General features: G+C 43.1%; 1 protein-coding gene and 1 non-coding gene across 4 annotated transcripts in view; one reads left to right on the top strand and one right to left on the bottom strand.

The window, feature by feature from the left end:
- Nucleotides 1-4,217, top strand: part of USPL1 (ubiquitin specific peptidase like 1) — a 37,306-nt gene extending 33,089 nt beyond the window's left edge. For all 3 annotated transcript variants that reach the window (XM_024755318.1, XM_024755319.1, XM_024755317.1), the window contains one exon: nucleotides 568-4,217. In XM_024755318.1, the coding sequence (XP_024611086.1) occupies nucleotides 568-2,468 (1,901 nt within the window). In that variant the 3' untranslated portion in view covers nucleotides 2,469-4,217. The remainder of the gene's footprint in view (nucleotides 1-567) is intronic.
- Nucleotides 4,218-15,506: 11,289 nt separating this feature from the next.
- On the bottom strand, nucleotides 15,507-15,580 carry TRNAN-GUU (transfer RNA asparagine (anticodon GUU)). Its single transcript has one exon. It is a non-coding gene; the product is annotated as a tRNA-Asn (tRNA).
- Nucleotides 15,581-17,401: the final 1,821 nt, after the last annotated feature.

The raw sequence follows: 17,401 nt of genomic DNA, 5'->3' as shown, positions 1-17,401 counted from the left end.
AGAGGGACATTAACCTCTTTCCCTTCACCATCATCTCATTCCTACTTGACAAATGAGAAAACAGGAGCTCAGAAATAAAATAAGAGCAGACACCTAAAGACCTAAGCTTCTTTTTCTAACCCCAAAAAGAAATGAAATAAGAATTGAATTAGGTGTTGGCATTTGAGTTAACAAGCTTCATTTATCTTGAAAATTCATTATATTATGAAAAACTTAATCTATTTTCTAATATTGTTATATTATATTAGGTGATACTGTACTGTATTCTAAGTTCCAGAAGTTAAAGATACTTCTGTCTTGATTTTTGTGGGCATTTTAGAAAAGAGTAAACACTACCTCAGTTTTTCACATTTCTGGATGTTAGTGTATAACTTTTGTTATCCAAATAAGGACTTTTAACATTTGGCAGAGAAAAATGGTGACATAAGGATAAGGCCGTGTTTTCAAGCATTCTCCTTCGGTGGATATCCAGCGATACAGCGGTTAAAAAGGCCAGAAGAAAGTTAACCCAGGATGGTGGTTTTTTTGAATGTCTAACATCTTTCACTTTCCTTCCCCATCCCCCAGGAAGTTGGCTGGAATGTGATGACTTAAAAGGCCCATGTTCTGAAAGGCATGAGAAATTTCAAGTTCCTGCTTCAGAGGTACATATTGTTATCTGGGAAAGAAAAACATCCCAAATGACAGATAAAGCACCTGCCTGCTGCCCACTTAAAAAGACTTACGATCAGCACGCTCTCGGAGATGAGAATCAGGTATCACCAGCACTGTGTTCTGTAGGTGATGCTGCCTCCGCTGAACTGTCCTCAGGAACTCACCCCACAAAAGTGTCAGTTGCTCCTAATACTCTTTCGCAGGATGAAGCCGTAACTTTTGAACATCATTTATTTTCAGGTCTGAAAGGTTTGGTCGACAAGAATATTTCACCTTTGACATTTGAAGAAATACAGGTTAACTCGGAAGGTTTTTTATTAGAAAATAAACCTGTGGCAGAGAACGCAGGGGTTGTCGAAACACATACCTTGCAATCGCAAGAGTCACTAATGGCTTCTTTAGTATCGGCTCCATGCAAGGACAAGCTTACCCAAGACCAGTTTGTGGATTTAAGCTTTTCATCTCAACTTGTAAATACAAATGTGCCATCAGTACAGCTGAATACAGAAGATACTGTAGTTACTCAGCCTGTGAATGATATTCGTGCTACTGACCTTACACAGAGAGTAAACTCCGTAGAAACTGAGGGTACAGTTGCCCTAGAGAAGGATGCTCCATCGAAACAATCTCTTTTACCAAAAACTGAGAAATTAAAACCAGAACAACATGTTACATCTCAGGTGTCTGATTTGAAGGAAAAAGAAACTGCAGCGTCTTCTCAAACCGTAACAGCTAAGCTGTCACAGAATCCATTTCTGAAAGAAAATCCGAAAAAACCATTTGTGGGAAGTTGGGTTAAAGGCTTATTAAGCAAGGGTGTTTCTTTTATGCCGTTTTATGTTTCAGCTCATAGTAGAAACACTGTGACTGATTTGCAGCCTTCAGTTAAGGGGGCAAGTAATTTTGGTGGCTTTAAAACTAAAGGTACAAAACAAAAGGGTAACTGGGCATCCAGGGAAGCTCATAGCTGTGCAAGGAAGCCTCCTCCAGTTAGTAACCCTGCACCAAGCCATCCATCACCAGTTAGCACAGCTTCTGCTCTCCCTGCTGATGGTAATGGTGATTTGGAAGTTTTGAAGAAATGTGGAAACGCCTCATATGGAGCTCACCTCAACCACAATTCTCATGGAAATGAAAATGGTGTTTCTTCAGCAAACCGTGGAGACTCAGTTGAGGGTCAGATTCATAAACTTCGTCTAAAACTTCTTAAAAAACTTAAGGCAAAAAAGAAGAAATTAGCTGCTCTTATGTCTTCCCCCCAAAATGGAACACTTCCAAGTGAAAATTTAGAACATATGTCCCATTGTGGATCTCCAAATGATTGTGAATCAATAGAAGACTTGTTAAAAGAGCTACAGCATCAAATTGATATTGCCGATAGTAAATCTGGATGCCCCACAGTTCCTAGTGTTTCCTCATACAGTAGTCAAACTCATGAAGAAATTTTAGCAGAATTACTGTCCCCTACAACGGTCGTTTCAACAGAGCTCTCAGAAAACGAGGAGGCTGACTTTAGGTACTTAGAAATGGGAGATAATCATATCCCAGCGCCAGTACCTAATGAATTAAACAGTATTCCCCAAAACACTCATCTGAGACAGGACCATAATTACTGCAGCCCCACTAAGAAAAATCAATGCAAAGTTCAGCCAGACTCACTCACAAATAATGCCTATGTTGCAACATTGAACTCGGAAAATTCCATGAAGACTGATATTTTTGATGAGTTTTTTTCTACTTCAGCGTTAAATTCTTTAGCAAGCGACACGTTAGACTTCCCTCATTTTGATGACTATCTGTTTGAGAATTGTTGAATGCTTGGTAACTGTTTTTAGTTTAATATTTATTATTACTCTTGGAAAAATTTACTGTGTTTTTAGATAGTGTTTACACACTGGCCTTGTCATGAACAAAATGTAAGCTACTGAAGGTTTTACCTTTGGTTATGCCCACAAAGCATACGATCTGTTTCACAAGTTTAAATGATGAAGAATTTGTTCTCCTTGTTGGCTTCATTTTGTGTTTGTAGGAGAATGAGGATTTCAATGTTAAAAATGAAAAGTAGTTTGTAGTTTCTGGCAGTCTGTACAGTTGGGTACATTAAATTTCTACATTTAAAATTTTAGTTATGTTGGTTCAGGCAAAACACCAGTTGATACAAACTTAAGTCATTGTATGTGGTACATGAACACATGACTGTTTTGCTAGTGGTTCTGTGGTCTTACATAAGAGCCTCAGCCTGTCTCTTCTACCAGTAGAGTGGTGTAGAATGTAAGCTCCCCTCATACAACTTGTTTCCTCTTTCTCTCTTTACAAAAGATGGCAGGAAACTTGTTACTAGAACTTTATATAATGTTAGGTGATCAAAAAACTGATCTGTAACCTATTTTTGTGTTGATGTGCTAAGAGTTTACATTATAAGTATCATCTTTCTCCCCCAAGACATTTATTTCCGTAACCAAAGTGGGACACCATCTAGCAGTTATATTTTGGGAGAGATAGCCAGTGCATGTAAGGCTTGCCTATGTTGGATTTTTACTATAAATGAAACATTAATTCATTTAAACCTCAGCGTTCCTACGAGCAAGGTACTCGTATCACTTTTAACAGATAAGGAAACAGCACAGGACGAGTAAGTTGTAGAGCTGGGATTGAGTATAGAGTGGTCACTACAGTGCTTGAACTTACTATATGTTTTACCTCTAGCTTCATTTAAAGTTTGGGTGCCCAAACAGTACCACTGCTGTAGTGATTTGAGTTAGTAGCAGAGTTACTAAGGTTTGAAGGTGGCAGTCTTGGGGGAGAATACTTTGTTAGGGACTCAGTACTGCAAAAATGATTTGTCAAAATTACTCCCAAACCTCCCCCTCCCTTTTTTTCTGATTGCAGAAGTAAAAAGTCATGTTTATTGTAAGGAAAAACTGGGAAAATACAGGAAAACACCAAGAAAATTTCGGAGCACTCATCTTAACACTTAGTGGTAATAACTACTGCAAACATTTTCATATTTTTATGCATTTAGACTTTAAGAAATAAATATGAGATTCTGTTGTACCTGTTTGTTAATGATGTGTGTTAATGTTTAATGAGCATCTTTCCATCTTAGTTTTTGACAACTTTTGGATAGCTATATAATGTTACATTGTGTGTATTACCACTGTTTCACCAATTTATATTTTGAGGTGATTTGTATTGTTTTGTTATTGTTAATTATCCTTATCGATAAAACTTTTCACAAATCCAAGTTTTATTTTCTGGGAGTGGAATTTCTGGGTCAAAGAACATGCACTTTTTTGTTTGCATGGCTTTGCCGAACCCTCACCAACACCAGGTAGTAGCATTGAAGGCGGAAAAAACCTTGGCTGGTTTTGGTTACATTTCCATGATTATTAGTGAGGTTGAATATTTTCTGTAACTTTATTGGCCAGTTGAGTTTCTTTGAGGAATTGCTTATCCATCCTTTACTTGTTATTATTCATTCAACTATTTCTAGATTTCTGCTGAGTGCCAAGCACTGTTGTAAACCTCAGATATAAGGCAATATAAATAAATAAATAAATAAAAGGAAATTCTTGCCTTTTAGTAATTTGCCTTCTAAACAAGGAGGTAAATATATAATGTTGGGTGGTAATAGGGGATACATACGGTTGACTCCTGTTATTTGAGGTACTTCTGTTGTATCAAGTCACCACAAACACTGAATTAGCAAATACTGGACCACTGCTCTTGGGAGAGTACAGTTAGGTTCCTGTGAGCCTCTGGTCACAACATTTTTGTCACCTGATCAACAAATGTTGTTTTTTGTGTGTTTCTGTTTAAAGATACCTTATGTAGTATATATTGTTGATTTATTAATGTTGAACACAAGGTCACCAGCGCTGTAACTCCTGCCTGAATGGAGCTCATCCCACACATGTTTTTTTCCATGAGGCATGTCACACCTTTCTTGCACTTTGGAATACTAGACAGCACTTGAGCACCACACTTGGGGGCCATTTTAAACAAGTGAAATAACCAACGAAAAGGACAAAAAACATCCATAAGACATTTGGTCCACGCCAGTGGTCCTTGAAGTTTGGTCCAATCCAAAATGTCCATGTGCATATTTGGTCCACGCCAAATGATCTGTACCACATAGCAAGAGCCTTGATATTTGGCGTGGACCAAATGTACTGCAAGGGCTTCAGATTTTTCATTGCTGTGTACATGTATAAGAGCACTGCAAGTATTGATTTTTAGGGTTACAAATAAATTTTGGCAAGTAGGCAAATTCACAAGTATAGACTCTTCAAATAATGACAATTGACCAATGTCAGGTGGCACTAAATGCTATGGAGAAAAATGGGTGAGTGATGGGAGGACTAATTTAGACTGAGTGGACTTGGAAGGTTGCTTGGAGTGACATGACATTTGAGCAGGTGCTTCAGTGAAGTTAGGGACTTAGCCACGTGACTGGACGAAGGGCATTCCAGGAAGAGCAGAAGTCCTGAGGAGCGAGGGTGCTTGGCAGGATCGAGAAGAGGGAAGAGGCCAGTGTGCTTGAGTAGAGTGAGGCAAGGGAAGGAGAATTATAACGAGATCAGAGAGGTTGGCAGAGGCCAGATCACGTATGGCTTTGTGGAGCATAGTAAAGACCGTGTCCTTGCTTGAGAAAAACGGGAAGCCACTGGAAGGTTTCAGGCAAGGGAATAACACGGTCTAGTTTTTTTTTTTTTTTTTGCGGTACGCGGGCCTCTCACCGTCGTGGCCTCTCCCGTTGCGGAGCACAGGTTCCGGACGCGCAGGCCCAGCGGCCACGGCTCACGGGCCCAGCCGCTCTGCGGCATGTGGGATCCTCCCGGACCGGGGCACGAACCCGTGTCCCCTGCATCGGCAGGCGGACTCTCAACCACTGCGCCATCAGGGAAGCCCACGGTCTAGTTTTTAAAGGATCACTGAAGTGTGGAGAATGCAGTTGGTCAGAAATAGAAGTGCTAGTCTATAACAGTCTCAGTTAAGACAGGGTGACCCGCTGTGGAGGTGGTAAACAGCTGGATCACTTGCCTTTCCAAGGCAGAGCCAACAGGTCGTGTTGATGGTTGAAGGTGGGCTAGAAAGAGGAGGCAAAGATAAACCTCAGATTTTGTTGCCCGAACAAATGGGTTGCGCTATTTACTGAGATGGGACAGACTTGGGAGGGAGAACATTTAAAGGAAAGAACTTATTCAGTTTTGGATGCGTTAGGCATGAGATCTCTATTAGACTTCCAAGTAGAGATAATTTAATAGGAAAGTGCATCTGCCGTGTTGGGCCTCAGGAGAGGGCGCCGCTGGAGATACTCTTTTAAGAATTATAAATGCGTGGATCCTATTTAATACCATGATATAGGATGGGGCCATTTAAGGAGTTAAAACAGGTCCAGGGAACAAAAGGGGCGGTTAGAAGGAAAACCAGATGAGTGGTGTCCCGAAAATCAGGGGAAGATCTATCAGATCTGCTGCTGGTTTGTCAGGTGCTGCTGGAAAGTAGAGAAATAGGATTGAGACTTGACATTGGCTTCGGTAACAGGGACGTACATCCTTGGTAACTTAGCCAGGACAGTTCAGTGGAGCTGTGAGAATAAGTGTGAATGGGTTCAAGCGAAAAGGGATGGTGAGAAAGGGCAGATACAGGTACATTCTTCTGAAATGATCTAAAATATGCTGAGAGGTTCAAGTGTGTCTACATTCTTTTGAAACATTCACTTGACATCTGGTGGCGGAATGTGAGGTCAAGGTTTTTGTTAATGTTTTTAAGATGGGAGATGTCATAATATGTTTCTAAATGAGGCTGAGTGGTCCAGGGAGAGAGACAACGGATGTTGTACATGAGAAAAGGGACAGTTGCAGGAGCACTTTTCTCTGGGATGAGATCCAAAATAGGAGGAGGGTGTGACCTTAAGAGCTAAGAGTTTATCCATTTTAATACTAGGAAAAACAAAGTATATAGGTACAGTCGTTAGGAGATTTGATGATTAGAGGATAAGAAAGGTCTTGTGATTCTTTTCTTGGGAGATATAGTAAAATCAGCTGAGGGTGTGAGGGGAGGAGGGGTTGAAGATCAAGGAAGAGAGGCTTGAGTCTCCAGAGCTAATTGACTAGGGACATGCGGTGGGCTTGCTAGGCAGTGCTGAGAGCCCTCCGGAGGTTTATGGTCATAAACTCCACTGAGACCAGCTAAGATGGTGGTTTATTTCTCTGCAATCACGTGTGCTGCTCAGGTGCAGGACAGAGAGTAGGTGGGCAGTTGGAGTCAGCTAAAGTTGGAGGTATTGTCAGACAAAGTGGACAGAGAAGAGAAAAGGAGTTCAGGTTTTAGGAAAGGAACAGGATGATAGTGGTGGATAAGGAGGGAGGTAGGGACATGGGACAGATGATGGTCATTTAAAAAGTGGTGGCACTCGGGCTTCCCTGGTGGCAGTGGTTGGGAGTCCGCCTGCCGATGCAGGGGACATGGGTTCGTGCCCCGGTCTGGGAAGATCCCACATGCCGCGGAGCAGCTGGGCCCGTGAGCCATGGCCGCTGAGCCTGCGCGTCCGGAGCCTGTGCTCCGCAACGGGAGAGGCCACAACATTGAGAGGCCCTTGTACTGCAAAACAAAAACAAGAACAAAAAGTGGTGGCACTATATGGGAAAAGAATCTGGAAAAGAATGGATGTATGTATATGTATAACTGAACCACTTTGCTCTATACCTGAAACACAACATTGTAAATCAACTATACTCCAATATAAAATCAAAATTAAATTAAAAAAGTAAAAACTAAAAAGTGGTAGCAGATCTCAATGGATTGGAGGTGGGTTCAAAGAATGCCAGAATGGGACTCATGGAGGAAGTAAGCTCGTTAGACAGAGGTGTGCTTGAAACTGAGCTTTCAGACACGGTACAGTTGTGGGTGATGACAGGGTCTGAAGAATGACAAGCGAAGTGCAAGGCCAAGGTTGGGTGAGAAGTCCATGAAAAGTGAGGAGATACAGGAGCCAAGAAGCCAGGACGGTGTGTGGATAGTCTCTGGGCGGCAAAGACATCTAAATGGCAGCAGGAGTCCTGGCGGAAAGGAATATACAGTAAGCCAGGAGCTAAAACCCTCAGGGAAAGGCAGGAGACCATGAAAAGGGTGGATGACAGCAAAAGGAACAGCACAGGGGGTTCAGTCTAATGGTTTGTGCTTTAAAGGCACTGGAGGGTTATAAGGAAGATGGGGGAACCGTGGCTGAAATAACAGCAGGGAACCAGGAAGATAAAACAGCCACCACTTGACAGGGCTATTCAGGTTTCACCCAGCACAAAGGAAAGGAGAGTCTGTTTACAGAAGTTGAGGACAGGAGAGGTCCTGTCAGTGACAGACCATGCACTCCAGAAGGCGCTGGGGGGGATGGCTAAGGTGTAGGTTGGAGTGAGAGATTGGGAGAGATTAGATCTAGAATTTAAAGTCCTGGGAGGATCGGAGTTCATAGGCTGACAGAGCTAAACAAGAGTGCAGGTTGTGATGAGATCTCTCGGGGAGAGGTGTTTGGGAGGATCCTGAGTTCCAAATACAGCCTTCCTCTTGGGATTGGCCTCTTGGGCAGTTTGAAAGGTAAGGAAAGATAGGAGTTTTTTGAAGGGGGCCACAGGGAGCAAGGTGCCTGAACAAGGAGCTCTGTGGGAGCTTCAGTCCTGCGGTGACTGAATTGGGGTCTTAATGCTTTATACCTGCTCTTTACGTTTAAGGTGTTAAACTTTTCCCCGGCACGTGGCAGTTTTGATTTCTAGCTGATTATCATTTTTAATGGTTTGACAAAAGTCTTACATTATTTTATAGTCTTTTCCCTTTGGTATTAAGTTTTGTCAAGATTACTTCTACTGCCCCAAATATATAAATATTGACATATTTCTTCTAATGAAACTAGGTTTCTTTTCTTCCTTTCTTCTTTTCCCTTCCTCCCTTCCTCCCTCCCTCCCTCCCTCTCTCTCTTTCTCCTTTCTTTCTTTCTTTCTTCCTTCCTTCCTTCCTTTTTCTTTCCTTTCCTTTTCTTTCCTTCCTCCCTCCCTCCATCCCTCTCCCTCTCTCCCTTTCTTTTCTTTCCTCCCTCCCTTCCTTCCTTTCTTCCTTCCTTCCTTCCTTTCCTTCCTCCCTCCCTCCCTTCCTTCCTTCCATGAATCTTTAATTCTTTTGCAGTATATCTTGATGTGGTGCCATGAGGTTTCTTTCCCCCCCCCAACAGTATATTTGTTCAAATACCATTTATTGAATCACCTCACTGTTCTTTAACCATTTAAAATACACCATTCATATTATATCTTTCATATTATGTTAACAAATATTCAATTCCTATAGTGTATTGAAGTTATGTGGGAAGAAACAGTGATCAGTTATAGAAGGCAATTAAACTGTAAATATCAATTTCCTAGGGGGGAAAAAAAGGCTAGGAGGAAAGTCTATCAAATTTTAGCCAATTTTTCTTCCAGTTAACGTTATTGCAGTAATCCACTCTGCAAGTCAGAAAAAAGTATATGAAAAGCAGAAGATACAGTTTATTAGAGCTTTGTTTCTTCCAGTTTTACTGAGATATAATTGACATACAGCACTGTAGGAGTTTAAGGTGTACAGCATAATGGTTTGAGTTACATATATTGTGAAATGATTACTGCAGTAAGTTTAGTTATCTTAGTGTTTTCCTGGGTACCGCAAATGCAAACAACACAAAATGGACTAGTTTTTCCAAACTCAGAATCTGGGGCCAAAGACAGTGATCCGTGTCCATATGTGTTATGGCAGGGGAGGAAGGGTGGAATCGAGCTGGCAGGTTAGAGGGAACATCCCAAAGGAGTGACCTTAAACTAATGACTTCTGAGCCGTTTCCAGAGGCATCTCCTCCTGTGGGCGCTCCTGCCGCAGGTAAAGAGCCCCATACGGTTGGTGGCTCTGAAACAGGCCTGTTCAGTGAGCTTATCTGTGACTGTCTTTCTGGCCCTCCTTTGCTTTTCACCTCCAGGAGATCCTCACCCCTTTCTCCCCACCCGTGCTCCCTCAGGAAGCCACAGAAGAGGCAAAGGCGGCTGACAGGCACTACAGGGTGCTTCTGAGTAAAGCAGACCCACAAAAGGCGCTTATTAACTTCTGCAAGACAGCAAAGTGCCAAAGCGACAATAAATCTGGTACCGGAGAAGTTTAATCAGGAGATTAAATGTAACCACAGAAGCGAGAGGTCATCAGGAGAAAAGGAGCTCCTATGAAATACTTCAAATCTCAAAATGAAAATGCATTTTCTGTTTAGTTATTGCAGGCACTTAATAGCTTGATCAAGCACCCTTCTTGCCAGCTTTCTCATTATTATAACCTTCCCACTGCCTTTGGAGGCAGAGATGATCTAAATATGCTGAGAAGTTCAAGTGTGTCTACACCTCACCTGATACTTAAAACTCCCCCAGCCCCAAGGCAACATAAACGGGGTTTGTTCAGCAGGATGTCGAGATGTTTGAGTTGTAAACTGGAGTCCCAGTGATATGGACCTTGCGGTTACTGTAAAGCATCCTGTGCTTGGTAACTAATAGGGAAATTCTATATTTAAAACTTCAGTTCTATATTTAGTTCTTATCCGTTGCAGATTTTCACCTCTGTAGTAGTAGTATAGTGAATTCCTTTTTTTTTAACATCTTTATTGGGGTATAATTGCTTTACAATGGTGTGTTAGTTTCTGCTGTATAACAAAGTGAATCAGCTATACATATGTTCCCATATCTCTTCCCTCTTGCATCTCCCTCCCACCACCCTCCCTATCCCACCCCTCTAGGTGGTCACAAAGCACCAAGCTGATCTCCCTGTGCTATGCAGCTGCTTCCCACTAGCTATCTATCTTACGCTTGGTAGTGTATATATGTCTATGCCACTCTCTCACTTCGTCCCAGCTTACCCTTCCCCCTCCCCATATCCTCAAGTCCATTCTCTAGTAGGTCTGTGTCTTTATTCCCGTCTTACCCCTATGTTCTTCATGACCTTTTTTTTGTTTTCTTAGATTCCATATATATGTGTTAGCATACGGTATTTGTTTTTCTCTTTCTGACTTACCTCACTCTGTATGACAGACTCTAGGTCCATCCACCTCACTAGAATTCCAATTATCAAGCCAGCCTCTGTTCTTGTACCGGTGAATATATTGGATAATTAAGTATAAATAAATTATCATTATGCTCACACATGCATATAATAATCTATGATCTACTTTGCAGTTTATTACTAAGGTAGTTGAAGATCTCCTTATTTTAAAGTGTGTATTTGATTTACTTGTTTAGGAATAACTAGTTTGAGTCATCTTTGACAGACAATAATTTTTGGTTTGTTTTTACTAAAAAAAAAAGAAAAAAGGCTCAATTCCTATGAGGGGGTGACTAAAATATGATAGTTTGCTGGGTGTCATTAAAGTAACTCCCAAGAAAGAAATACAAATTGGTATCTGGTGATGGTGTAAATCCCTATAGAAGGGATCCTGGAAGGATCACTATATTAAAGCCCTTCACAGCCAGTGCTTCCAGTCGCTCCAGACTGTAACAATAAAGCATTAAATGTTAAAACCTCAAGGTAGTTTTTTTTGTCTCAAGTCCTTTATTACTAATTTTACATATGTAATTAATTGCTCAGAAAAAAAAAGAAAGAAAAGAAACTGGCTACTGGCTTCTCTTTGTGACTTGTCAATACGATTAGACTCTTCTAGTTCTTTGTGTTACCTTAAAATCTTCAGTTTAGTAATTTTTCCATACCTAAACACTTTGGATTTGACATGCTTTATGACCTTTATCAGTAATTAGAATATAAATCCAATAAATAAAATACAAAGCCGGGCCTTCAAAATCTGGGGGCCAAGAACTCTGCTCCAGAGCCTCTGTGACTCTTGGACATTGTCAATAAGATTTTCTCTGTGAATGTGTACATTCTGGGGAGAGGGTCCTTAGCTTCCCATTCAGATTTTCATAGGGCTCTGTGGACCCCTAAGTAGTCTCTTGGGAAGTTTATCTTAAATAAATGAAGTTTAACTTAAAATGAAGATTGTTTCTGAGACTAGGTTCTAGATAAACTCCACGGTGGAGAACAGGCCACAAGTTAGGAAAGCTAAGAGTATGGACAATGTATAAGTTTTCTAATTTCAAGGTTTCTTTAAGACCCCTCCAAAGTCCCACATCAAGCAATGGTATCACCATTTTCTGGGTCTCCCAGGCTCTAAATGCGGGCTTCACCCTCAAACTTCCCTCCTGTTTCAGTCCCTAAATCTTGACCAGGCTTCCCTTGAATCCAGCCATGCCTTCTTTCCTTTACCCACCTTAGCCCAGAGCGTCACTGCCTCTCCTTTGAAATATAATTGCGTCTAAACTGTCCTCTGATCTCTTATTTCTTATTGACATTGTTGCCAACCCAACCACCTAAAATAGATTTCATTCTGTCCTGAAACAGAAACCTTTAATAGTGACTCTCTTACTCTACAGGGTAAAGTGCAGCCTCTTCTCTCTCTCTCTCTCTCTCTTTTTTAAGTTTTTATTTTATACTGGAGCACAGCCGATTAACAACGCTGTGATAGTTTCAGGCGCACAGCAAAGCGACTCAGCCATACACATACATGTAGCCATTCTCCCCCAGACTCCCCTCCCATCCAGGCTGCCACATAACATTGAGCAGAGCTCCCTGTGCTATACAGTAGGTCCTTGTTGGTTATCGGTAACTGCATTCTTTAAGTCTGTGAGTTCATTTCTGTTTTGTAAATACATGCATTTGTATCATTTCTTTTAGATTCTGCAAATAAGCTATATTATACGATATTTCTCTTCCTCTTACTTCACTCAGTATGACAATCTCTAGGTCCATCCACGTTACTGCAAATGGCATTATTTCATTCTTCTTTATGACTAATATTCCACTGTATATATGGGCCACATCTTCTTTACTCATTCCTCTGTCGATGGACACTTAGGTTGCTTCCATGTCTTGGCTATTGCAAACATGCTGCAATGAACATTGGAGTGCATGTATCCTTTTGGACTACGTTTTTTTCCTGGGTACACGGCCAGGAGTGGGATTGCAGGAGTGGGATTGCAGGGTCATATGGTAGCTCTGTTTTTAGTTTTTTTTGAAACGATAACTCTTTTTTTAAAATTAACTAATTAATTTACTTACTTATGGCTGTGTTGGGTCTTCGTTTCTGTGCGAGGACTTTCTCTAGTTGCGGCAAGCGGGGCCACTCTTCATCGCGGTGTGCGGGCCTCTCACTATTGCGGCCTCTCTTGTTGCGGAGCACAGGTTCCAGACGCGCAGACTCAGTAGTTGTGGCTCACGGCCCCAGCTGCTCCGCGGCATGTGGGATCCTCCCAGACCAGGGCTCGAGCCCATATCCCCTGCATTGGCAGGCAGATTCTCAACCACTGTGCCACTGGGGAAGCCCTGTGTTTAGTTTTCTAAGGAACCTCCATACTGTTCTCAGACAGCCTCTTCTCTTGGTCTTCAGGGCCCTTCCACAAGCTAAGTTCGTTTTCACTGCTCCCTATTTACGTACACTTTGTCCATCACCCCCATCATGCCCTCATCTTGTCCTGAAATTTCCCCAGCCTTAGATACCCCTCCTCTGCCTCTGGCCTGTCCAGATCTTTCAGGGTCATTTCAGATCCTCATGAAGACACCATCCAGCCCATCTAAGTTGACTTCCTCCTTCAAGGCCTGGGAACATTTTTCTGTGTTTCTCATGCTGACCCTTCATCATATGCATTTTTATCTGATTGTCAGTCTCTGTTAACCACATACCCCGAGAAGGCAGGGATTGCTCTGGTCCTGAGCGTGTGCCATGGGACAGGCCTGTGCTAGATGAACGGAGACATGGTTCCTACTCTGAAGAGGTTATATTCCTGTGCAGGGGACAAGTAACTCCCTGGTTTCAGGGTACTGTGATGCATGCGTGGAGGATGGACCTCTAAATCAGAGGAGGCAGTGTCAGGGGAGGCTTCCTGAGGGGGTAACTCCTCAGCAGATGTTACCCAGGTAAGCAGAATGGGGGAGGGGGGAGGGGCACATCGGGGTGTAGGGACAGGTGTCTGGCCGGGAAGGGGGTGTAAGTCAGCCTGGGCCATTCAAGGAACTCCTGGTAAGTGCTTATAACCTCTAAAAGGTCTCAAGTGGAAACTGGGCAGGAGACACAGCTGTGGATCATGAAAGCCCTTGTACGCTAAGCTCAAGAATTTGAACTGTGTCCTGAAAGAAATCCTTTGGACCCTGAATTGATCACTAATAACAGAAAATGGTCTCTTCCCTCAAGGAGCTTATAACCTAGTGTACATATACTCAGTTTCAAGGTGGAAGGACATGCTAAGTCCCCATCACTTCAGTAATAGCAAATATTACACCTTCTTCATCTTGAAATGTGAGACTCAATTTCAACAGTGTATAAATGATCTTATGACAGAATTGCACTGCCACCCCCTCCCCGTTTCTTACTTCCACTGTAAGCTATCCTTTTTTTAAATTGAAGTATAGTTGATTTACAATGTTGTCTTAATTACTGCTGTACAGCAAAGTGATTCAGTTATACATACATATATATATACATTCTTATTTTTATACTTTTTTAAAATATTCTTTTCCATTATGGTTTATCATAGGATATTGAATATAGTTCTCTCTGTCACTGTAAGCTATCCTTAAGTGTAGGTGGCAAGTTTGGAATTTTGAGAAGCATCAGAAAGGCCCCTACCTAAGAACATTTTTTGGGGGTGGCTACCTGTCATTCTGCCTGGAATTCCACCATAAGTGTAATATTGTGTCTCCTTCCTGAGGGGTCCTAACGAGACAGTAGAGGATATTTTGTTATCAACCATAATTTGATAAATAATTGTCAGCCAGCATTTGCCAAGGCATTCCCTAGGAGACACCCTAGTGAGACAGTCAACTATTCCTTCTTCTAGGTCTCAAAATTCTATCCCTGATAAGAACAACCTAGAGAAAAAGCACCTACCACATGACCTCAATCTTGGCAGAAACGAATTACATATTCATGCTATCATATTATCATGTGGTTCTCTATCTTTATAGAAACTCGTATGTATACAGTGATATACATGTCAATTATTTCTCAATAAAATCAGAAAAAAAAGAAAGTCATATGCAAATCATCTGCTTGAAAAATATTTGTGTCTTCTGTGAGACGAGTTGAAAATACGTCATTTGAGACGTTTTAACAGGAACCCATACAAACAATTTCTGCTTGAGTTTAATTTCAGAAAAAAATCTGCCAGCAATCTAAATAAAACGTTAAGGCTTTGCGTAGATTCAAGTCCTTGATCCCAAAGCTGTAACACAGCTTAATTCAGCAAATAGTTCTTGGTATAACGGTGCCTCCACATACTTTTGACTCTGAGATGTCTCCTCTTGCATGTTCGCATCTGCATTTGCTTCTCAAATGCTTTTGGCCGCAGATATGGCAAAATTGAATAACTACATTTGCTTTTTGGTGGTATCAGATTTTCTGAGAGAAACCAATGGCATTTATTCATTCACCTGTCAATGGGCAATTGAGTGTTTTTTGTTTGTTTGTTTTTGCCATTACAATGTCTGCTGTTGATGAACAAGGTTGGGCAGGTCTCCTGAAGCATATATGCACACTTCCCCCGGATATTCGGTAGGACTAGAATTAGCAATCCACCGGCTCCCAGTTCTGCAGCAGTGTGGCTCCTGGATTCACTGTGTTGGGCACCAAATACTATTAGGAGGACGTTGTCTTCCTCTATCCTAGAAACGTATCAGTGTCGTACTCCTATTTGATTAAAAATCTCAGAGTTGTAGTTTTAAAATGAATCCCCGTACAGGAAAACAAGCTTCCTCGTCCCTGGGTGGGCTCGAACCACCAACCTTTCGGTTAACAGCCGAACGCGCTAACCGATTGCGCCACAGAGACCGGGTTGTTAGGGCGCTGCTGCGGTGTGTACAGATTTCCGCGGCCGCGGCGGCTCTCTCGCCGCCCTGGGCGTAGCCGCGCTGGCACCTCGGAGGAGCGCGCCGAGGAGGCGGCGGGAGGAGCCGGGCTGCGGGCGGAAGCTCGGGCGGAGCCGCGGGGCTCCTCGGGGCCGGCGCGCGTCGCGCGGGCCCCGCCCCCGACGTGAGAGCCGGCCCCGCCCCCGGCTCCGGGGGCCCGTAGGGGACCCTCCCCTTCCTTGTGCGCGCTGGAGCGGTTGTCCCGGGCGGCCGCGGGCAGTGACAGTGAGCGTGACGACGACCCGGCCGACTGGGTGCCCGGCCGCGGAAGCTGGAAGGGGTGAGGTCGCGCGTGCTCTCCTGCCGGACCACACGCGCTCGAGCTGTGCGAGAAGCCCAGAGGGCTGTGCGGGCCTGGAGGATGGAGCCACATCCCGGAGCGCCCCCCCAGCTTTAGGGCAGTGGTCTCAGCCTTTGCGTGGTTGTGTTATTGCCCCTCTCCCTCTCCTTTGGATATTTCCCCCCACTAATCACCAACCCCCATAACATTTTGGTACCATAGATACACCGCGTATGTGTGAATTTGCCCTGTGCACTTCTGTGCTAGGTGCATAGAAAGAATAAGATTTTTTCACCTCAGAGAGACAGTTTTTGCCCCCTTGGCGAGGATAGGGCCAGCGTTGAGAATGCCTGGTTTGGGACATCAGAAGAGCCCTATGGCAGTTAAGATATGCCTTTGAGTTTGAAATGGCCTCTGCAGGGTCCCCCCCCTCCGCGTTCCCTGACTTCTGCACTGAGGCCTTTGAGATCTGGAATGACCCGTCTCTGCAACGGCGGGGAGTGGGGGCCTTAGCATTAGTGCCACACCCTTAGAACTTCCTGGCTTTCAGTTTACTTTTGCGAAGCCAGATCTCTTGAGCTCCTTTGGGATCGCTCCCCTTGTCTTCTCCGCCCACAGAATAGGAAATTCACCCCAGCTCTCCACGTGCTAAATCCAGTCCTGTGTGTTCCCTGTTTCCGTTCAATTCACCTGTGAGGGACCCTCCTCCACCTTCTTCTCCTTCCGGCACCCCTTCCTGTCCCCTTCCTCCTGGTTCTTTTCTCATCATTTTAACCTTTTTTTTTTTTTTTTTAAGCGCACAGTTCAGTGGCATTAAGTACATCCACGCTGCTCTGCAGCCATCACCACCATCCATCTCCAGAACGTTTCCATCATCCCAGCCTGAAACGCTGCATCCGTTAAACATTGCTTCCTCCTTTCCACATCCACCCCATCCCCCCGACATGGCAACCACCGTTCTACTTTCTTTCTCTATGAGCTTGATGACTCTCGGGACCTCATGTAGTGAAATTGTACAGTAGTTGTCCTATCTTGTTTCACTTAGCATGTCTTCAAAGTTCGTCCACATTGTTGCATGTGTCAGAATTGCATCCCTTTTTAAGGCTGAATCATATTCCATTGTGTGTATGCACCACATTTTCTTTACCCCTTTATCAGTTGATGGACACTTCGGTGGCTTCCACACTTTAGTTATTGTGAATAATGCTGCAGTGAATATGGATGTGTAAATATCTCTTTGAGACCTTACTCTCAGTTCTTTTGGGTACATATCCAGAAATACAACTGATGAATCATATGGTAATTCTGTTTTTAATTTTTCATACCACTTTCCACAGCAGCTGCACCGTTTCACATTCCCACCAACAGTGCGCAAAGGTTTCTATTTCTCCACATCCTGCCAACACTTGCTATTTTCTTTCCCTCTTCCCTTCTTCCTTCTTTACTTCTGCCCTCCCTCCCTCC

The sequence above is a fragment of the Neophocaena asiaeorientalis genome, unplaced genomic scaffold (assembly GCF_003031525.2).
Source record: "Neophocaena asiaeorientalis asiaeorientalis breed wild unplaced genomic scaffold, Neophocaena_asiaeorientalis_V1.1 scaffold59, whole genome shotgun sequence".
NCBI lineage: Eukaryota > Metazoa > Chordata > Mammalia > Artiodactyla > Phocoenidae > Neophocaena > Neophocaena asiaeorientalis.
This window is presented reverse-complemented; position numbering and strand designations above follow the sequence as displayed.